This window comes from Opisthorchis viverrini (genome assembly GCF_000715545.1).
Source record: "Opisthorchis viverrini unplaced genomic scaffold opera_v5_87, whole genome shotgun sequence".
NCBI classification, from domain to species: domain Eukaryota; kingdom Metazoa; phylum Platyhelminthes; class Trematoda; order Opisthorchiida; family Opisthorchiidae; genus Opisthorchis; species Opisthorchis viverrini.
In genome coordinates this window covers 450,527-474,046 of record NW_008751747.1, presented here as the reverse complement: position 1 = coordinate 474,046, position 23,520 = coordinate 450,527, and the positions used below count along the sequence as shown (strand labels likewise).

At 45.3% G+C, this 23,520-nt stretch overlaps 2 protein-coding genes across 2 annotated transcripts in view; one reads left to right on the top strand and one right to left on the bottom strand.

Moving 5' to 3' along the window:
* The window catches only part of T265_05050 (hypothetical protein), a gene marked incomplete at both ends in the record, with an annotated part of 42,710 nt that overhangs the window by 18,382 nt on the left and 808 nt on the right, over nt 1–23,520 (bottom strand). The window contains 5 exons of the mRNA XM_009169961.1: nt 2,497–2,703; nt 4,704–4,871; nt 9,457–9,739; nt 11,397–11,598; nt 21,231–21,656. Coding sequence (XP_009168225.1) covers nt 2,497–2,703; nt 4,704–4,871; nt 9,457–9,739; nt 11,397–11,598; nt 21,231–21,656 — 1,286 coding nt within the window. The remainder of the gene's footprint in view (nt 1–2,496; nt 2,704–4,703; nt 4,872–9,456; nt 9,740–11,396; nt 11,599–21,230; nt 21,657–23,520) is intronic.
* T265_13677 (hypothetical protein) overlaps nt 6,692–23,520 on the top strand; it is a gene marked incomplete at both ends in the record, with an annotated part of 20,153 nt that continues 3,324 nt past the window's right edge. Inside the window, one exon of the mRNA XM_009169992.1 lies at nt 6,692–7,077. Within this exon, the coding sequence (XP_009168256.1) occupies nt 6,692–7,077 (386 nt within the window). The remainder of the gene's footprint in view (nt 7,078–23,520) is intronic.

Genomic DNA, 23,520 nt, shown 5'->3' with positions numbered 1-23,520 from the left:
GTAAAGACGTAATACACTACTCATAAGGTTGCTGAAAACTCCAGTGGCCAACGGCCGGTTGTCTTCCTTGGGCTGGGCTTATGAGTTAGGCGCGGTACCCAAGCTTCCCTCAGGTTTGTATTCTACCTGAACATAAATTGGACAGAATCCGACAAATACTCTCATCTGCACACGAGGTTGGTTTGCACAGGAGACAAATGGATCCAGCCAAATATCCCCTTTATGATGGTCCGCTCGGTGCAGGACATTCAGTTATGTGCAGATGAGTGCATTTCGCTAATTCCGTGCAATTTGAATTCAAGCAGAACATAAGACTGACGGAAATTCGGGGACTAAGCCTGTCTGATTAGCCCCAAAGAAGGCAAAACAAGTCGTAGGCTGTCGACGAGATTTCAGCGACCTTGTACTTAGCGCGCTATGCCTGTACAATGTATTGCGATAGTGACGTATCGTACCAGCTGAAACATGAGATGGGCTGGTGCAGCACAGCCAGTTGTCCAACGTCATAATTGAGAGATTCAGCCGGTTTCCGCGTGAGTATCCCGTCAAAACCAAAGTTGTACGCAGATGAGTGGAAGTTGAAAAACTTGGGAGCCACCAACGCTGTTTGCGTTTGAGGATGGAGTCCATGTGACCCTCTCTGTGCTTGCCTACAGACACTGAACAATATGGTGTCTAAACGATGTCAATGTCGTTCTCACTGTCAAATTCTATGCAGGTTGTCCGACTGAGTGCTGGAAGTGTAGGCAACCCGGATGTTTTTTGCAGGGTAGTTCTATTCCGCCCTTTTCTCTCTTTCGATTATAGGGCTTTGTTCAGATAAATTGACACGGTTGTATGGCAGTGCATCTCCACGGTTCTCACCGGGGTGCAGCTGTCAATGATGATGATGATGATAACTGGACTTCAAGTGATATTGACGAAGAAGTGTACAACCTTGTGAAGAGCTTCTCCAAAGGCCATCGCCTAAAGTTAATATAATAATAAGTCTTTTGGTTGATTCAAGAGATGATAATCTACATGCGATCTCCAAAATTCCTTAACAGTAAATACTCTCGGCATTGTGTGCGGCGTGGGAAGGTCAACACATATCTCAAATACAGGGTTTTGGCAAAAGGTGCACTGTTATTTCCCACTTTGATTGAAATATAGCACCACAATGGTGGTATTCTGTTCTCTCAAAACCGCCTAGGTGACAAACGAAGCCTGCGTAAGGATGACTCATTGTCGAAATTCTGGGAGATGGATGCTGTTGCATGTACGGATCAGTTCTCCGATAACTACGAGCTGTGGGATTTCCGTTACCACTAAGTCACTGATTTCAGAAAAACCGAAAAACTAGTCGTTGAGCCCAACCGAAGATTGAGAATACAGGAAGCTTTAAATGATGTTAAAAGTGAAATGGGCTCAACTGGTTTTAAAAGTGAGCATTTGAGGAAGAAGCTGAACTTGAGTGCTGAATTATATGGATGGTTTCTTTTTCGAAAAAGTTTGGTGACAATCGGTAGATTTATTGCTGGGCAACGTTTCGCTTTTGACACAAAAGCTTCGTCAGGCCAAGTGACTAGGTTCCGAGGTTGATCGAGATTTAAGGCGGAAGGAGAACCAATCAGCTAAGTCAAGCTAAATCTCTGTTGGGTGTCGGCCGAGGGATTTTAGTGTGTTAGAGTGGTTGAACAAGTGTTGGGTCGGTGGGGAAACCTACATGTGTTTGGGTCCTGCCTAGGGTCTAGTTCTTCTGGTTCGGTTCATTTGATGGTTCCTCTTGAACTTCGTTTGAACCTTCTGTTAGTCCGTGTGGGTGAGCTAGTGCTAAGAAAGTTGTGCAGGAGGGATGCTGTGACCTTTGGTCGGTTGGGGTTTCCACTCCTACCCCCCGGTTTTTTCTAATGATCCTAAGTGGATTGACAACCAAACCGTCAAGTGTCAACTCGGTTTATCTAAGACCGCTTTCCATACACTCGCTAGCTCCACACCCTCGATTCTATTCACGCTGTGATGCTTAGTGATTTCCACCGCCTCGGCTATCAGCCGTTGTGGTGTGAATCGCAGCCCCCGTCTCATGGTTTCCACATTCTCCAGATCTATTCTATGTCTCGTGTCTAAGGCATGTACCGCCATCGCTGAGTCTTTGACCAGCGTTTGATATTCCTCTTCACTCCTTGGTAGTTTGTTAATCCTTTTATGCTCACCGATTCTGGTGTGCAATTCCCTGGCAGTTTGTCCTATATAAACCTTAGCACAATCGTTGCAGTTAATTTTGTACACACAATCCCTAGTCCTTTCAGCCGGCAGGGGATCTTTCAATTGCACCAAAACTGAGCGTAGCGTTTTCCCCTTCTGAAAAGCTACTCCAATGTTGGCTAAGTTCAACAATCTTCGAATAACCTCCGATGTTCCTGCTTTATATGGAATGACTGCTGTGCCAATCCATTCTTTACTGGGTCTAGATACTGGAACCAATATCTTCCTTAGTTGTCGCCTAATCAAACTCACTGGGTATCCTATTTCTTGAAGTTTGTTGGCAATCTCGATTTGAGCTGCCGTCCGGTCGATCTCTTCTGTGCACAGCGCTCTAACTCGACGAAACATCGATGAGACAATGCTGGCGTACACGGACTTTGGGTGTGCTGATGAATAGCTTAAGACGGTCCCCGTGTCTGTTGGTTTCTGGTAGACAGTCGTTTTCAATTTCCCACCAACCTTATGTGTTATACAGCCCAGAAAGGGTAATGTGCCCGATGTGGACTCTATCTCCACGCTAAACTTAATGTGTGGGTTTAAACTATTGAGATAGTCGTGGAAGCTGTTTACGTTGTCTCGTTTGATCACAACAAACGTGTCGTCAACATAACGCCAAAAACTTTGGGTGGACAATGATATCCGGCCAAAGCTATTTGTTCGAAGTCCTGCATGTAAATATTGGCTAAAACTGGGGATATTGGAGATCCCATTGCAAGGCCTTGTTCTTGTGAGTAAACAGTTGTGTCAAAAACAAACTTATCAAGATTCAAACACACTCTTATGCCCTCAACTATTTCATCCACCGAGAGCTGTGTCCGTTCCCCGAGTGTCGTGTCTGCCAGTAACAACCTCTTAGTTACCTCCAGAGCATCTGCCCTAGGGATGTTTGTGTACATTGATATTACGTCAAAACTCACGAGGACTTCGTCCATCTCCAAAGGAAGCCCTGCGACCTTGTTGGCAAAGTCATACGAATTCCTAATGAAGGTGCTTGATTTCCCCGTGAGCGGTTTTAGTATACTAGCTAAGAATCTGGCCAGTTCATGCGGCGGCGAGCCTATACCATCCACTATTGGCCTTATCGGTACATCTGCCTTGTGGATTTTTGGCAGTCCTTGACTTTGCTGATTGGTTCTCCTTCCGCCTTAAATCTCGATCAACCTCGGAACCTAGTCACTTGGCCTGACGGAGCATTTGTGTCAAAAGCGGAACGTTGCCCAGAAATCAATCTACCGATTGTCACCAAACTTTTTCGAAAACGATGACTACCCAATCGGTTTCAAGTATTTTCCACGTGATTGGATGGCGTTTCATGTTTCAAGTATTTTCCACGTGATTGGATGGTTTCCGTTTCATGTACCAGATAATCGCATACAGGAACAGAATCGTACTGCTCATCGCGACAATGAGGCGTTTCTTTCATGCGGCCGCAGTCTCCATATTAATGGAATCAGCGATGCAGCTTTGGTATTAAAACCTCCACAACCAGTCTCACTTTTCTCGTGTGCGTACATGGACTTTCCCGTTTGACCTTGAGGCCATCAATTCATTTGTGACTGCCCTTGTGCACGCGTGACTTGCTTTGCATGCTTGAACCTGTTTCGCTTGCGTTGTTTATATCTTCATAATCCAAGTGGATCATTTGTCGAGAACCAAAATCAACCGCCGGTAATTTGTTGTGAACTAACTTTTTCAATCGATAGTACCCTATCGTTAGCCAGTTCTGATTCTCTGTTTGTGGGTCACCTTATTACGTGTCGATCGAAGTCACGGTATCGGTCGATATAAATCAGCCAGACTTTTTGGGTCATGCAGAACCGGAGAGACAAACATCTACCAGAGATCAGGATATTCGGACATGTGTAGGTATGTTCCCATGAAAATTGAGCCTCGAGAGACTCAATGAAATAAGACGGCTGCTTGCTGTTCTATTCCAAGAGCGCCGGGTTCTTCACTTGTTTCCTTACAATACATGCATCCAGGACGATATTTTATAGTATCTTTTCATGGAGTGGAAGGTAAGCAGTCTTCCCAGAGTGAAAGAGCATCTGGAAATAAAGGTTTCCTTCTCTGATATAAATAGTATAGGATGATTATTCAAAAACTGCAGACAGTCGACTGCTACTTTCGGTCCGTTTAGATGGTCTCGGAGTCTTATTCAATCATTCTTGAATTTGCCGTTCACCTTCGCACTCATACGTATGAAGAAATCGGCGATGTGCCTTTCGCGGATTTTCCGCAATGGTCCCTTACCTACGTAGATAAACACAACTGAACATATTCGCAACGGAACTTCGAGGCAGTCTGTTTGCTGTACACAATGCGGAAGAATATCAATATGCTACAGACCACGCGGGACTCCATAGTCTTCAACCCTGGCAATTTTAACATTCACATGGACTTGAGAAATAAATCCACAAACAAACTGGGCTACAAATATCTCAAAAAGGATCACGTACCTTCATTGTCTCAGCATTCTGAAAGGCCCTGGATTTCAGGAGGCAGCACAACTGTTGGGGTGACCTTTTATGCATTAGATAGACACCAACTAGACTGTAGACGAAGCTGGAATAGTCATGGGTCCAGGTGAGTTTGATGTAGTTGGGCATGGCCGGGGAGACACGGAGCTGGAACAAGATGTGGGACAGCACGGTTGATGAGATAGGTTAGTCACATGAAACAAAGAATGTCACTAAAGAATCTGTGAGGAGCGGGACCAAGAACACAGTAACCCTACACAAAGGAGAAGAGGGTTTTTTCATAAAGGAAACTACTCACACGGTTGCTGAAAACTCTTCAACAGCCCACGACCGGTCTGGCCCTTCTTGAGACGCGACAGGTAGGCGCAGTACCCGAGTTTCCGTCAACCTCACGTTCTACTTGAACCCAAACGGTTTCATCGCATCGGAACATTTCTTGGGCAGGATACTATTCACTAAGTCGAAACTGCCCTCACAAATTTTCCATTTGGATCAATTGCTCGCCGACGACCTACATCCCGTAGTTGTGTCCGTGTCCAGTTGGGTGAAACGCTTAAGGTAAAGTGACTAAACTTTGTCCGAACGACTTTCTATAAACTGACGGCTCATCAAAGAGGAGTTAGGTACCGGCAGGGGTATAGTAAAATAAAGAACACCATTATGTGAAGTACGGCAGCTTGTGGTCCACGAAGTCGACAAAGTCCTTACCACTCAGGACACCTACGGCTAATGCTGGAGCATCAACCAGCGCAGTAAGTGGTGGACGGTCTCGTTTTACTGTTGCAGACGATATGCCTTCCTGGCGAAGCTTCGCCTGTCCGTACCGGTGCGTGTGTTGCGGTCGGGGAAGAGCATATTTCGCTAAAGGGCAGCATGTAGCACGGTTACGACATTTCCCAGTTGCCGTAAATGTTGATGAAACACACGCAACGAACCTATTTAGTTGAGTCTTTTCACAGTAACTGATGTATGGCACGTAGAGACATGCTTTACAGTTTCTGGACCACAGATGGCACGGCTACCGGGCGTCCGCTTACGTATACCTTTGTGGAAAGCGGGTAGTTCCTTTGCGTTTAGCTTGTTCAGAGAGATGGTGCGCGAACAGCAACAAGTGAAGACAAATTAGCGCCACAAATAAGGGCGGCCAGAGTCGTACCCGGCTACGATGTCCTATTGTGCTATATACATGTTCGCAAAGCTATCAGGAAGCATGTACGTACTATATGCCATCCGTGCATTTTGGTCATAGATAAGCTACCAACAGCTGACATATTCCACCGTGCACGTGAGCCGGGGTCTTTTAGCTGTATGTATAGACTGCCTAGTCAAGCAGTTTCAACTAGGAGTCGCAGGCTTCTTGGTTTAGAGTAGCGTTTAATGAACGGTGTTACAATTGGCACTGTCCCGGAGACGACTGCAGACCCGGTATTCCTCGCCATCCGACACGAAGAAATTTGACCTTACCGTAGTGTGATGGTTTTTGCACCTCGGCGACCCGCTCAGCTGTACTGGAGACTTTCCGCCCGACAACCGCAGAGATTGACGATGGTTTGAGATCTAGTGAACGCAGCCTCCAGATCCAACAGATTGGGGATTGGAACATATGGCGACGTGTTCCGTAGAAATGGTAATATACCTCTATTTCCAGCCAAACACCGTTGCCTTGCCGCCAAAACCTATCGTCCTCCTGCCTAAGTGATGGCGTCCTGGCACTATCCGAGCCCACGTAAAACCATGAACTGCACATATACAAATAAACTCATACCATCTCGGACACCGCGTGGTGCCTCCAGAGGGGTCGCCTTACTCACTGCATACAGAAGTGCAGGTAAGCAAAAACATGATACTACTGACGTCCCCCTTTTCTCCCTTTTTCTTCCCTCTCTCCCCATCCCATTAATAACCAACTCCTTGTAGGCTCAGCAATTAGGACTGATGACTCCGTTTGTCCTCCATCGGTTTCGCAGGTAACATCTGTGCGTCATCCGGCGCCAACATCTTCAGGCATCTCGAAATCAATATCCAAGCTTCGACACCCAGTCTACCAGGCCGCTTTCAACATCCACACGCTGAAGCAAGCAGGAGAACAAGCTGCTCTTGCTCTCACACTGGACTCGCTTGGCACTGATGTGTGCTGTGTCTCGGAAACACGAATTCAAGATGCAAGCACAGTGGTTGAGCTAACCACCCCGTCACTCTCCACTCGCTTCCGGCTGCGCATCTCTGGTGATGCGGAGGCTGCTGCGGTGGGATACGCACCGCAAGTGTGCACCGTCCCAAGTCACCGGGCGGAAGTATCCTTACTTGACTGGATACCCGTTCATAATCGACCCTATGCACTTCGTCTGGCAAAGTCTGTGAAGGATTCTCACAAGCGGAAAGTTGATCGATGTCTGTTTACCGTGTCTGCTTACTCCCCAACTAACTAGCTCCAACGCCGTAAAAGACAGGTTTTACGACGCCCTGAATGCCCAGTTGCGGCGAGCTAAAACAATGGATATCGTGCTGGTTACCGGAGATCTGAATGCACAAATGGGCAGGCTTAGCGTATCTGAGACTCAATTAGGAGGTTGACAGAAATTAGCATCGGACTGCTTCATCCGTGTACTGATCGTAGACTGTGTTTACGCAGCACTAACGTCCGAACTAGCCGAAGTCGTCTGGCCACAAACTCAAATCGATCACACTGCCACCAGTTGCCGATGGCGCGAACCAATAACTGACTGCCGTTCGGTTTGGAATACACCCATGGATTTCGACCATTCACTCGTCCGGAGTAACTTCTTCCTTCGTTTTCCTGGGCCTCGTAAAGTGCGGAAAAATTGCTTGACAACTGAAAGGCTAGTTGATTCGGATGTTAGACGCATTTGCCAAAATCGTCTTCTAGAGTCACTTCCAAATGCTCCACCATCAGATGTGAATTCGTACTATGACCAGATGACCACTTCTGTGCACAGCACTGTAAGTTTTGCTTGTGGCACGTCGCTACCAGGCTCACTCAAGCACTTGATATCAAACCAAACAGTCGCATTGCTTAAATCTCGGAGAAATACCCCAGGCGGCGCCGAGCGTAACTTCACGCGACGAATTATCAGACGTCTAGCGAGTGTGTAAACCGACCGTGAAGTCTAGTGGACAAAGAAAGCAAAGAAATCGGAAGAAGCCCAGAAAGCCGGTAATGCCCGAAGATTATTCCAGTTGATCCGGTCTCCGGCAACCATCTGTGAGCGAAACCATCAAGGATCAGAAGGGATTGACCGTCTGAATAAAAAAGAACACCTCGATCGGTGGACCGAATACTTCGAAAAATAGTTATCGTGGCAACTAACTGCTACCCATTAGGAATGGGGAACTTTGATGCCTATGAGGATGAACTGAATGCTTTCATGGTGATTGGCCAGATAACTTGACTCACGAGCATACGGCATACACAATTTATTACAATATTTGCACCTTCTATCCATGTATCGGAATATCGTGGGTACAATTCATATGCTGAAAGCATTGCGTTCTTCAAATGTCACACGAGTTATTGGAAGTTAAGGTTTCTATCACGATACTTGCTCGGAATTACACTTCTCAAGATACGAGGGCACAGGCTTCCGTATAGTCGGGTAGAGGATAACAGACAAAATATGGAAAACTCCCGCATATTTTGCGTCAACGAGTGTATTCCAGGCTGTAGCAAGTTCCACAAATTATTGTGGCTACACAACTACCGCCAATTTTAAACATTTTTCGACAAGCTGGGACATTATATTTCATTAAGCGCTGTTTTCTAGCACCGAGTATTTATAGACTTTGAAGAATAGTTTCTTTAAACAAGTCAAACATACGAAGAAGTCACAGAGAAACGCATTGGGCGTGGACATTTCCAACTACGAAGAAGTGACCTCGTGATCACCGCAGTCTCCGAGAAATCATTTTCATTTGGCGGATACCGATCGAAGCTTGGTGGGGTGAAAATTCTTCCTATTTCAAACGCTGCGCTTACAATGGCATCGTCTTATGAAATGGGTGCAGCAAAGCGTTCGTCAGTCAACCGTTACAATGTCAAACAAATGAGTTCGGATTGGAGTCATGTAGTGGTATCGCTCTACGTATTGCCCGAAATGTGGACGAGCACAGAGCGGGGGCTTACTGATGTCTACCTGACTGCTTTTGACTGGTCTCCTCAGGTGGCTTCTCCAGCTGGGACGCTATGGGGGATGGTGGCTCTGGGAGTGCTAGAATCCGATGCACATGTTTGTTTCCGATACCCAGCTACTTTTGGACGTGTGCAGCAGCCTGGTCTGTACTGTTCACTGTATGCACGTGTATCGCGATATCTCGCATATCGCGCCAACTGAAACATGAGGCGGCCTGGTGCAGCACATTCCGTTGCTTAAAAACATCGTAAACGAGAGATTCAGCTGGGTTTAAGGTACTTCTTCCATCCAAACTAAATTGGTGTGCAAATGGAAGTGTTTCGACGGAGTGAAACTGTCTATCCACGATACTCTTTTTGGCAGGTAGGTGCTACGCATGGGTGCTGAAATAGTGCCGATCTACCCAAGCGACAAGTTCGAAGATTAATTTGAACGAGGGACCTTCTAGCTTACACATTATCACTTATGCCAGAGTTGAAGTTCGACAGATGCGAATGCATCATCCTCAAACAAGCAAAAAAGCTGACAAGGCATGAAAATTTCCTAGGGTTCACAGCCATGAACCTATATGAAACAGAACTTACAAACTGAGTAATATTCACAGGTCGTGGGTTCCGGCGTCCATCCATTCCGGGGCGGTTGCTCGGCAACAGTGAAGGAAGCTGAACAGGATGGCCATTCACCTGAATTGCCAAGTGAACCGGTAGGCTATCTTCGCTCATTTGTAGCGGAGGAGCTACCGAGGATTCTTGCTCAGCAAACAGGCCGTAGGCCTTGGATAGTTGCTCACAAAAAATAGGGTCCAGGCGTGCGAAACGCATGATTACCTGAATACCAAACTCCATTCGATCAGCTGTCGTCCGCCTACTGCAAATGAAGACGGAAAATGCCATAGTACGTTTCGATAACACTGTGCGCTGACAATCAGTTGACAAGAGATTTGGGAACGAAATAGCAGAGAGCACGCCACACATAGATGATAGGAAAGGAAAGATATGTTGAGCATACGTAGGCATATGTAACACTTTTTGAAAAACTAGAGGTCGAAGCTGACCAGATAAGTGATGAAGGCTGGAAAAAACAAAGACAGCACGTGATCAGGCTTAGGAACGTTGTCAGTCTCTATCCAGACTGTCCAAGTGAGTGTTTGGAGATCTGAGCACCTCAGAATGACAGTGGTAAACTAGTAATAAATCCGTTCCACATCCACTTTTATTCCCTTCCTCATAATAAGGCCTTCAAATCGGCATCGAATACTAGTGTCCTGCTGTCGGTCATGATGAAAGACGTATTTCGTCCGATCAACTTTCGCCAAGGCCTCAGAGATAGCTAATTGGCGATTTTTCATCTCTCCTATTTCAATTCGTCATGCACGCAAGTACAGACAGGGGCTATGTGGTGTCGCGGTAAAAAGGGAACTGTTCACCATGGTGTTACGTTTTCGACGGGTCTTATAACGCGGAGTGGATAGCGCTTCTTAGGGTTCACCTAGCCCTGTCTACAAACCCAAGTCCAATGTTTGGTCACTTTCGTGAGTTTCGTGGTTAGATACCCCGCTATTTGATTGATTATCCCATTAAAGCAAATCCACCCTGTTTTCTTGTCAATCCGTTTGATCCTCGTGGCAATCCAGTACATTACCTTATTGTGACACGATAAAAGATTGTCGTCTACATACACTAGAAATAGAACACACCGATGACCGTATATGCAACGGTTTCCTCTTACAGTTCACATGGTTGACCGGAAATTGGTGTCTGAACTGTCAAATAGTTCGATTTGATCAATACGGAGGTTCACTAATCACTACAACGGCTGTGACCTGATATCCAATTTTTGTGTTGCGAAATAAATCATGCGAGAAAGGGGATGCTCCACCCTACAAAAATACCACTTTCCTGTACAGACTGTGATTGTAGGATCAAAGCTTTATTGGATAGTGGCAGAGTGGATATGCACAAAAACTAATATGTGAAAAATAAATCAAGGAACGCATCGCTAAATTGTGCCGTTTCTGTATCGCCTAGTTGGTTTCCGGTTAGCTTCATAATCCTGATTCTCAGACAGGGGTTTGAAACGAACGACGAATCCCATGGGAATCAGCTTCTGGTTTAACCTCCTCTGCAGAGACAAACTAACCGAAACAGCCGAAAGTCATAGCCACAAGGAGACTGGTGACCAGCTGGCTAAGAATCCGAAATGGGCAAGCCCTGATTAGCCTAAATATCGCCCGACTGGAGCCGAGCGTTTCAAGTCTTCCCGCCAAAATTCTGACATGATCTTTTAGAGGAAAAGGTAACAAGTGCGTAAATACACTTAGAGCATTCTACATTTGTTCAATTATATTCAGTCACAAGCTTACGAGCCTTGTGCCATACGCCACTGGATGGTACTTTATAGGGCGTTATGCGGTTGCACTGTCTGTAGGGTGACTCAAACAAAAAGTAGGACTTGGTGAATGATCGGCAAAGTCACAACTGTGGTACTGTAACTAATTTCTGCCGATGTTTGCGGGAGTACTTACCAGTGATAGGTTATGGTTTCCGCTTGGTCTGCAGTAAACCGTAAGCACAACGAGCGATCGTATGACCTCCGCCCCGTAGCAAATCCGATGTGGGTGGGAGTGATTACTTGGGGTGGATAGAGTACATCGATTTCCTTAAAGAATGGGGACTCTTGAAATCGGAACCCGTGGAGGATCGCAGGCAAACGAAAACACCCATCGACTGAATGATTGGGTTAGAGAAAAATGGAAGATGTTGGAAAGGTACTGGAAAATACAAACGAATTTCATACAGTTGGCCATAGGAGGGAAAGCGCATATGGCAGGCATTTCACGGCGAGGAAACCGGGTGTATCAGGGCTGAAAACAACTGACATACCTAGAGACAGACCAAATAGCTGTCACGCAAGTCCTTCGGAAAACTCGAAAACAAAACTGGATTCAAGCGAAACCAACCTTGATGAAGGCATAGTAGCACCTGGTTCTGGATATCACTCACGTGTCTAGTCACTTTATTTTGTCATGAATGCAAGTGGTGCCCAAAATATACCTGGGGTCGTGGATAACCCAAACGCTTTCATGATTACATCCGCGAAGCGTGATGTAGTGCTTAAGCTACTTTCATCTCAAGCAGCAGTAATAAGAAGTAAGTTGAATTTTCAGCATACGAATACACAAGGTTATTACCCGCCGGAGTAAGGAATCGCAGAAACCCAACAGGTGGGACTTCCAGTAGGTAAACGTTTGTAAGTGGAACGAGTGTACCATTTAGAAGGTGGTTTAATGAGTACGAGTGAAGAGGTTGAAAAAATCGAGAAGAATTCGTTGGGTTAAGTTGGTTGCCTACCGTGAAGCTAACCAAGACATTCTTAGAGGTTATACTGCACACAGAAAGGTATTTTAACGGCCCGACAATAGGGTGATAATCCTTCTGAGGGAGTTCCAGGAAGCAGGAAAAAGAACAATAAATTCGATGGGGGAGAATGTAAGCACCTATCAGATATTTCGCCGTGGAAGTTCGGGGCTGGGGCACAGACACCATAAACAGTAATGAACTGATAGCTACTGAATAGGTCATTGCAAGAAAAGACAACAATTTGGTATTTTGGGATATGGGAGTGGGGTAAGAGAGCGCTCTCCTGATCAGCTGAAACCTTCGTTCAGTACAGTTTGTAGCTGTGGATTTGCCCTAGGCATGCAATAACGGCAACCGATCATTTTGTCATCTGAGCATTCACACTGGGTGTGCGGCATACCTGTAACATTCGGTGAACGTTTGTTGATTCCTTCACACCGACCGACACTTCATGACTCTCATTCGACATTTCAGACACTGCTTGGAGTACAAACTTCACCCGTATTTTCCTTGACATTTACGTTGGATCTGCTCAAAGACCTGTGGTACAACCTTGAATGTACGTTCGTATTGAATCATTGCTATGTATTAACCATTGACACTTCTATTCAATCAATAACCGTTGTTTATTTGTTGTTATTACAGAACCATACCGAATACAACGACAGTCTTCTCAACTTAACAAAGGACTTCGGGTGCGTATACTCAGATAGTATCTCAGCCGCATATCTTGCATCAATCACCTAGGTTCAAAGTGAAACCTAAAATACCTACAATGAATAAAGTGGAAAACAGCACCCTGAGGGACATTGCTGTTGGTCAGCAATGGAGAAGGGAAGAATCACCTACGAGTTTCCATCTCGTGCTGCTTTTAAAATGGTTCTCGGTTAGCTGAACCAATCTCTGTTGATCCCCAGCCTCAGTGAAAATCTGCCTAAAGCGTCCTATATCAGCTTGAGGAAACAATCAATGTAACCAATCAACAACACACGTATCCAGTGGTGACAGAGTGGACTCAGTCTACAACAGTATCTATCTACCACGGGGTCAGTCAGAGTGGAGAGAATAAGTGTTATCAACTGCAAAACGTTCCCTTATTTGAACACGGAAGTAGTGCGTATCTCAGGCATCAGAAAGAATAATTCGAAAAGACATACAACTAACAGGTGAAATCAGTCTGAGGTCTCACCAAAAGACGCGAAAGTCTTTTTGGGTAGACTAGGAAAACAACAGACGAACAATTAGAAATGGTAAGGAAAAACTTAGAAAGATTCTTGTGAATATATTTCAACCAACACAGTTTCCCGGAAACGACAAAGAGTAGCCTAAAATTTGAGAAAATTTCGAACAGTGTAATCATCCTTAATATCATGCAAAGCAGTGATATTTACTGAACTGTCTAGAACGTTGCGCTCGTTCTTTTATGCATACTGAACGAAGGGCGGTGAAATTCGGCGCGATACCACCTTCTCAATGAGCTTACCAGGAGGATTTGATGGAAAAACTGTTTGCAATGTTGTGGAATGTAGGTATGAAAAACTGTTACCAATGGCCTTAGAAATAGGCCTAATGCAAACAAAGTTCCCTACTTAGATGAGGCGGAGAGAAAGTTGCAGATGACCCATTCACGCTGATAGTCTATCAGTACAGGACTTCTGTAGTTGAGTTGAATTACCACCGTATCCAGACCAAACGGCTAACGGAAATGATTCAAGTGGAAAAGTTGTGATGACACAAAGAGAGAACACAATAACTGTCAAACACAAATCTATATGGTGTACAGAACTTAGCTCGGGAAAAGTGGTATGGCATGTGCGTGAAGTGTGCTGGCAGTGAGGTTTCCTGATTGTCTATGGACCTCTTGAGTTCTGTCCTGTGTATACGCACGCGTAAGTGTCAGTCGCATTCGGTTGCAGGTGTATTTATCGTACGTAACGTGAAAACACTATAGGAAATCACATACGGCCGCCACAAATACCCTCTGGCCAGAACTTGGAATCAATGAGGGTTAAACTTCACGTTTCTGAAGAATGGCTATTCGCTCGAGGTCTATTGCAGCCGGTATGTCTATTCAGTCGGACGCTGGACGCGTCATGGGTCGTCGGCCACGACGTTATCCTGGCCGGGAATATGACGAACGTCGTTAATGAGCTGTGAGATGTAGTCAAAATGACGCACTTCACGTGGAGGGTACCTGTCCGGTTTGGCGAGGAGGACAGAGATTAATTAAAACGGCTCCTATGGGTGTGCTCGAAACACCACGTGCAATGAAAGTTAGGTGTCTTGCCAAGAATGAAACAATCTTAAGGAATCCACGAAAGTTGTTTTAACATGTTGAAAAGCATTCAATCCCGCCTCATCCTTGTGGAATTCATTAGTATCAATAACTTACAATTTTGTGGGCAGAGACTATGGGTGGCGTGAGGAATGAAGCGACGGTAAAAGTAGACCGTAAAAATGTTCAAGTTGTTTAAAGGAAGTGAGCGTGAACCCCATCGAGTTTTTCAGTAATCGACAGTGATCCAGAAAAGTTACTGAGGAACCAAAGATGCTTTTACGGTGGTCAGTTACAACGTCACAGTCTTTCAATTTGAAAAAAAGAATACGTAGCTGTTCAAGATGCTGTGAAACATTGTTGCTAGCTACTAAAATATCATCGAGGTATGCAGACACATAAGGCAAGTCGGAGAGAACTTGGAATGTTTGAGTTGCGCAATCCAAACGGCATTCTGACAAATTCAAATAAAACGAAAGGGGTAGTAACTGCCGTTTTGTGAACGTCTCTCGGGTTGTTGGGAATATGGTGATAAGCACGAAGAACATCACTATGAGAAAGTATGGTATAGCCATGAAAATTCAGGATAGTGACCAAAAGCCCGCCAAGCTATTGCGGATCTCCTTGGTAACGTGTGAAGTGGGTGAGCCCAAGTGCTATTCGATGGATGAATGATTCCCAACTGTGGTATACGTTGGAACTCATCTTTAGCAATCTTCAATCCCATAGGGTGCAAGCCTCTTGGACGTTCAAACATAGGTCACCTCTGATGGTCACGTGATGCACGAGAGTCTTGTGGCTCAGGCTGACGAAAATTTGGCTTCACTAGCTCTGAAAACTCACATAGTAGGTAATGGTAAGGAGAATCGCCGTGGAGTGGTAGAGTGACAGAACAAATAGAAGGAGGGCTATTTGAGTGGCTTACGACCGATAGGTATGCAGCGGGATCTAATAGACTCTGACGTCTATGGTCTACACATAAATTGAAGCGGACCACGAAATCAGCTCCCAGGATGGGTTGATGACCATCTGTACGGGGGAGAATTCATGGAAAATCGCGGAGTAAATTTAGGTTGAAACGTAGCTCGCGTTGATCGTAGGTTTTGATAACATGGTCAGACTGGAAGCATATGGTGGCGAAAAGAAGGAGTTCTTCGCTGCGGAGCTGTTTATTAGTAGACATTAACTGAACAGTTACAGACTACTGGACAAGAAAGCAAAACTCTCATATGCACCTTCATTTTAAATACTGAATATCCGTCTTGTTCTAGAACGCGTTTTCTTGAACTTTCCTGGATATTCATCGACAATCACGCAAATGTAAACGAATGCTACAAAGCAACTCCACTAATTCCGTAATAAACCCCACCCTCCGTTAGATAAAGGCGTAGTTACGAGAAACCACAAACTACTCGCATGTCTCATCGGTAGTATCCACCGTTACAGTGGTAGGGTAGAATGTAAAAAAGGTTGCAAGGGTAACGCTTACGTCAGCGCAAGTAACAATAAGGAAGTTCTGTCCAAAATGGTGAATCCGCGAGTGTTATGGTAAGGACTGTCCGATCGGGCAGTTTCCCAGAGGTGGCGCTGGAGAACGTGCTGGTTCGTGAAACGACCAAGGTTGGACAAACTTACGAAGAAAATGTCGCAGAACGAAAACGTAGAAGCGCGTATGTCAGCCGGTGTTCAAATTGTTGCTGACGAGAGCCTTGTCGATCTGGAGTACGCAGATGATATCGCCCTCATCTTTGAAGACCATAGCGAAGCACAAGCCCTGTTGAATAAACTGACCGCCATCATACCATCATTTCGCATGCGCCTTGCACCTTCAAAGTGCAAAGTCCTGCTTCAGAACATGCCATCTGCGAACATATCCCTTACAATTCAAGAAGAACCACTGGAGATTGTGGAAAACTTTACATAACTCGGTAGTTGTATTAGCTACGACGGAAGTGGATCTGATGAAGTCAGTGCAAGAATCTCAAAGGCTCAAATCACGTTTGCTAATTCGCGCCACTTGTGGCGTCAAAATGGCATCTCACTGGATCTTAAGGGTCGTGTGTACCAGGCTACAGTAAGGGCTGTGTTGTTGTATGGGTGCGAGACATGGCCTCTTCGGGTAGACGATGTGAGGCGTCTTCAGGTTTTCGACCACCGATGCCTCAGAAGCGTGGCTGGTTTCGGATGGCGTCAGCGTATCAGCAACGAGGCGATTAGAAAACGGGTATTTGGTTGTGCTGCAGGCACCTCAATCCGGGAAAACATCCAGCATCATCGACTACGATGGCTCGGTCATGTGCTACGCATGCCAAAACACCGTCTACCGAGACGAGTGTTGTTCTCCGTGCCTCCTTCAGGATGGCGCAAACCGCGAGGTGGACAGCACATGACTTGGCAAAAAGGTGTGAAAGAGATCACGAAGAGTTTGGGTGTTGTTGGTGTTGTACGCCTCCCAGGATGGGGTCCCGGTGACCCCGTCTGTGCTTGGCTGGAGACGTTGCAAGAAATGGCGTTCTTGCTGTCAGTTTCTTTTCAGACTGTCTGATTGAGCAGTTGAAGGTGTGGGCATCTCAGTATGCTTGACATAGGCCAGCACTAAGTCCCCTCCCTCACACACTTTTTATCTTCTCTTCACTGTAGGGCTTTTAATACAATTATATATACATATATATATATATATATGTATAACTAGACGAACCTTATGGTTGTACGGCAGTGAAGCATCAGTAGCAAAACTGATGTTGCTGTCTTTAATGATGATGATGATGATGATGATGATGATGATGCATATGGTGGCGGCGCGAACAAAGTTGAAGGAACATGTGAAGTGAACTGATCAACCTAAGCGAAGTGGTTGAAAAGCAAACAAATTGGAGAAGTTACTAAGTTAACTAGCATGAGATACAGCAGTGGAAGAGAGATTTGAGAAGAGATAGGGCTACAATCAGATCAACCCGTACAACTATTAAATTCTCTTCCACAAAACATGTTCATACAATTCTAAACACCTTTTGTAGGCCATGGATCCGTTTGATGATCGCTCTCTGGGGTGTTTCCTCGAAAACGGGATAAACAAGAAGGAAATCTGCGGATTCTCAATCGTCCCCTTGACGGAGGCGGTTCCTTCTGAGGAACTATCGCCCTTCACGTCTACGGATGGTGGATATCCACCAAATGGCGTCGTCTGGCACTTGTTATAACGAACTTTGACTATCATAGACGATATGTTGGCAACCCCACAGTTATCCTAAATGTATGTCTCAAAAATCTAGAAAATCAATAACAATTATTAATAGTCTTGAACTGAGTTTCCGTATCTTGCATCCCAGAATAAATTCTTCAGTGCAAAGCATGTAACTCAAACGGGTTGTTCATTGGAACAAAGAAGTGAGCCCAGTTGTCGGAACCGAATGATGGACAACCGTTCATTGATGATTGACCATTCCGTTCTTTCATGCCATATAATATTTCGAAAGCCAAGGAGCGACATGCGGTCCCTTTGACCATTCTGAATCAGGAGCCACTGAACTATCATGAACAAGAGGCACGCGGCCAGGTGTCCGTCACGAACAGACTGGACCTTACCAAGGCGTGACAATTTGTGTACCTTCATAACTGATTGGGCTAAACTGCGATGTATATGTGACAATCACACAGACTAGCATACCAGGTTGAAGAATGGGCAGAGATCTGAATAAAACAGTATCCCAGCCCGCGCACAAACATAAATTGAACATTTATGAATAACCTATATGTATTTGGAAGCTTGATTGCTGGAAGCTGTATTAGATATGTTAGCAGTGCGACAGTGAACGCACAAATTTCGGAGGCCAGAATCGCATTTGCTAAGTTGCTTCGCTTGTGCCGTCAGAGAGGTATCAAAAGACGCGTGTGTCAGACTACAGTTCGGGTTGTATTGCCGTACAGCTGTGATACTTGGCTAGCCTGATGTCTCAAAAGCATAGCTAGAATGGGCTGAAATCAGCGAATTCGCAATGAAGTGATCAGGAAACGAGTTTTGTTGAGTCAGAGGATATCCCCCTCAAAGAATGCATCCAGCATTGCAAGCTAAGGTGGCTGGGCCATGTGTTACGCATGCCAAGTCGAGCTCTGTCTTCTGTACCTGATTTAGAGTGACGGAGACCTACGGATGGAGAGGATTCGACATAGTGGAAGAAAATGGAGGTTTTATGGGGGAAGTCTGGATGTCATCGTCGTTGTTTCCTTTTCAGGATGGGCTCAGCACGACCCTCCTTGTGCTTGGCTGGAGACATATGATGGCTAGCCGATCTCAGCGTCGCTGCTGTCGTCGGTAGACTGCCCGAATGAGTGGTGAAATCTCGGATGTTTGTTGTCCTCTAGTTCTACTCCCCTCTTCCTGCCGTAGTTCTTTCTTCTTTTTGAAAAAGCATGGTCACGAGTAAGCTCAAGGCAGCTGAACGAACCTCCATGCGGATTGTCTAGTTGTCTGGACGTACATTTCAACTGACCTCGTCGTTCAGCCGAACTACGAACTCGTGAGGCCATACAGCCGGTACTTCAACCGTCACCTCCTCTTAACCGTACTTTCCAGGTCGAGGATTTCATCCAGAGATAGTCAACTAACATGAGGTAGAAAATAAGCGAAACCGTCTGGCGGAATACACTCATTTGCAAACCAAGTTGGTTTTGTGGGGGACTCCTTGGTACCCAACCTCCATGCGGATTGTCTAGTTGTCTGGACGTACATTTCAACTGACCTCGTCGTTCAGCCGAACTACGAACTCGTGAGGCCATACAGCCGGTACTTCAACCGTCACCTCCTCTTAACCGTACTTTCCAGGTCGAGGATTTCATCCAGAGATAGTCAACTAACATGAGGTAGAAAATAAGCGAAACCGTCTGGCGGAATACACTCATTTGCAAACCAAGTTGGTTTTGTGGGGGACTCACTTGGTACCCAGCTGACTCTCTCGATAATGATAAAACCGTCTACACCTTTGACAGTGAAATTAGTTAGCGTTGGACCTTCCCCGAGTACTAAGCGAACTCAGTTTGCACGCACAAGAATCTTGAACAGACCCACTATCTAGCTATATAGACGGGTTTTAGATTAAAATTACCGACATACCATATTTATACGCTCCGGTTGCTTTCAAGTTGTTCGTCTGATCGATACAAAAAAGAGTGAACAGCGACCGGAAGTCACAAACTGAATGTGGCGAGGGACCATAAGTTGGAACTTCGAATAAGTGGCGACCGAACGATTGAATGGTGGCCTCATTCCACTGTTTACGAACAGCTACAAAGCGGCTTCTGTATACAACAGACCTTTCGTGATCTGACTGATCAGTCGCAATGAAGAACGGTCTGACAAATTAGTTACTTGTCATTATGAAAACACAATACGGTGTATAAAACTTTGGGCAAGGCTACGGTTTAGAGTTGAGATTATAATTTACTATTTAAGCAACTAGCTTACGCCATTCCAACAGTAAGTCCACATTCCCATGTTTATTGCTCTATCAATGACGACTCCATTTATTTTGAATGAAATGAAACAACGAGACAGTCACGTGACCGCTATTGACTCACTCAGACCGTCTGGATAATTGCCCGATTGAGCGCTAGGCGATGGGTGCAGTCAAGTGGCCGTGGGTGGAGAACAAACATAGTTGCTGCGTGTATGAACCAACAAAGGACCGTTCAGCTGTAGCACCCTTTCGATGCCTAAACGCCATGCCTCAAGAAGAAAGCGCAAGAGCTGGGATACTGCCAAGTTACCCAAGCCGAGAGAAGGGAAGTCGAGAAGCAGAGGTAGAGTTCTAATAAGTGACATTTTTGTTAATAAATTCGCGCTCTAACCAATCAAGAAAATTTACTATACATGAGCTAGATGTGCCATGGTTAAATTTCAGAATGCCGAAAGTTCTTCCAACCGGAAGACCCAGAGCCATCGCGCACCTTGGTGCAAGAGGCAACGAATCATCGTAATCTGTATTTACACAGAAATAGCTCAATAACAGCCAGAAATAAACATTTGAGTTTTTGTACATCCTTTTGCGACTTGCCTAGATAAAATCGTTTATTCAATGTCAGTTTTTGTGGGATAAGAATGAAAGTACCCTTTGAAAGTCAACTATGATGCCTGCTTCCAACATTTAAACATCAACCAAGGCCTTTCTAGCTAGGTTAACGAGTCGATCAGTAATTCAAGCGGTCTCAATAGATTGGCGACGGTAGCTCGACTGTCTCACTGACGTGATCTGTTCTCATCTGGAGGTAGTAACAACCATATGCTTATATAAAATTGAGCAGGCCGTCTGGCGTCTCTTTGAGTTTCGGGCAATTCCCGTCGAAGGAGTGTTCGATAATGACAAACCTGGACGTCAATGACGTTAGGGACGCTGGCTTGGAAAAGCGAATGAACTATCGAGCTGAGATAGACACATTATGTTCGGACTAGCTATAACATGCACCCGCGAAGAACTGGTGGTCTTATATAGGTCATTTATCACTCCCAGTTTTAAAAAAATTGCCACTAGAATCAGTCGTCGAGAGGGGTATGGATTAGCGACGAGGAAAATGAACACCCTAAATACTAGGTTTCCAAGAAACAACTGATTGCCATTCCACAGAGTTCCCGAAAGACGATAAAAATTCTGCGCGAACGGAGCATTGTGCCGTCTGGCTCGCAAAATGTCAAGAAGATGCAGTAACGAGATAACAACACACAAAGACTCACTGCCGGCCAGTGTGATTAGAGGAGCGGGAGGGGGATTAGGAACAGCATAGGAATGATCCTTCGTGGCGGGTACACTGCAGGTAGTCGGACAGTTCGTGCAATCCGAGACAGTCACTGGGCAAACATGCATTTGCGGGTTGTTGTGATTGGTGGTGGCCGGAGCCGATGAATTTACACGTGTCGCAGTCCAAGAATCAACGGGCAGTATGTCAGGTTCATCGCCTACTCGCTTCAAAGTCTCAGAACGACTGGATGTCTCACGAAGACGTTGCTGGAATTCACTCGATGCTAAGGAGGCTAGATACATGGGCGAATCTGTCGTGGAATCGGGAAGTGCGGCTGAAACATCTGGAACGTAAATCGGACGGTGCAACTCTGTGGGAGGATGGGCCACATCCAAAGGCACGGCAGGAAGAACAGTAGGGGCTGAAATGGGGCGTACAATAAATCCGGATATTACAGACCAACATTCCGGGAAGAGCAAAAAAGGCGGAGGCTGAATATGGACTCCTTAAGTTAACAACAGTCTGCCGAAACAATGAAACCATCGTAACAAAACTCGATGTATATAAACATTAAATAAAGCAACGAAGCAGATTGGACCCCTGTACTTCGTTGCACTTTGCACTTAGCGAAGAGGCCCCCACAAATATGCATGTGTTCCAAACGCGGAGGACCTCAAAGCTCCTGTTTATTTTCGGCCGTGAACAATTTCCGCCCCGCACTACCATCCAGTGAAGTAAACCGCTAGTTTTCTTGGTTCTATTTAGTAGTTTAGCTCATGAGATGGTTCGAAATTGTTTACCAGTATAGTAGCATTGCAACATCGGAATTGCCGGTTTCGACGACACTGTAGGCACACATAATTTTCCTACACACGAAGATTCGTATGCTGCCATTCAACTGGGTCAACTAAGCAGATATGTTGACACAATACTCTCATTTAACCAGTGAATCTGTTATTTACAACATTCTTCAACTACGTTGGTTACAATTCGGTGTTCAAGCAGAACATAAGATTGATAAAAATCAGGGACTGTGGATACATAAAGAGCCGCAAGAAGGGCGAAACTAGTAGTGACCTGTTGAAGAGAACAGTGAATAGTGCGGATAGTGTGTTTTGTCAAGAAGCAACTATTTTGCTTTTATCATTCAGTGTGCTGATATAGACCATGAACACTGCTACTGTGACTCAGAAATATCACTGACTGAATCTGTGAGCGCCGTGAATATCACTTTCACCACAGGGGCAGTCAACTTTCGTAAAAAATGGTCGTAAACATAGTGAACAACTGGTAAATCAGATGTCCAGACCTGCACAGGAACGATGAAGATCAAGGAAGACTTTGGCAGCACCCTGGAGACTCCACAATCCACTAGAGATCGGCACAGAAAAAGGGATTATCCACTGGGGGGAGGTAGTCATGAAGGTGAAGGTTGTTGTGATATATTCACGCTCATAACCGCCATTCGGAGGGAGGTATAGCAACACCACACGTGTGTTGGTAAGTTTGACGAAGGATATTGAAAACTTGCTTTGATAAGAATAACCAAGGTCACGTTATATGATACAATGCGGACATCATGGTTCACAAGCTGAGGACAATACCCCTGCCCCGGAGAAAAGACTGGAGAAGCGGACATTTTAGTCTCACTCTGGAGAATCACAATCTTTTGGCTAACGAGCCACCTCACTGGGAACTCTACAGAGTATCCGCTTTTTGAAAGAATGGTGGTATCTGAATCTCAAAAGGTGACAAGGGCAGCAAAATATGAGTTGGCTAAAACGTTCGGTCTGCGCAGGATACAAAGCCTGACGCCCCTGAAGACACTACTACTGAATTGGGGAGTGTAACCCCAAGGGATGAGACAAGTATCTCAGTGGTATCGCACTTCAAACAAGTAGACAACTTCAATTCAATAATTCATCAATGAATTGGCGGTCATCGCCAATTACTGTGATCCAGATGCGACGTTATACAGCAACCTGGCGTAGAAAGAGTGCTCATTTGCGAATTTTGAGTTGGACGACACAACGATGAACTAGTCTTGTAAAATGAGTGACAAGATCACAGAACCACTGAGGGGAAGACTCTCCGACCAGAGCTCTAGAGACTACACAAGTGGGTTGAACCTATCAATGTATATAATGTCTCATCCTGAGAACCCTGTCTGGAATGGTACTTATTAACACGACGGACTCTCTACGTTTCGTTTCGGCGTTGGCACCAATTTTATCGAGTCGTCCAGCTGTTACACATGATCAACACAGCTTATATATATATATATA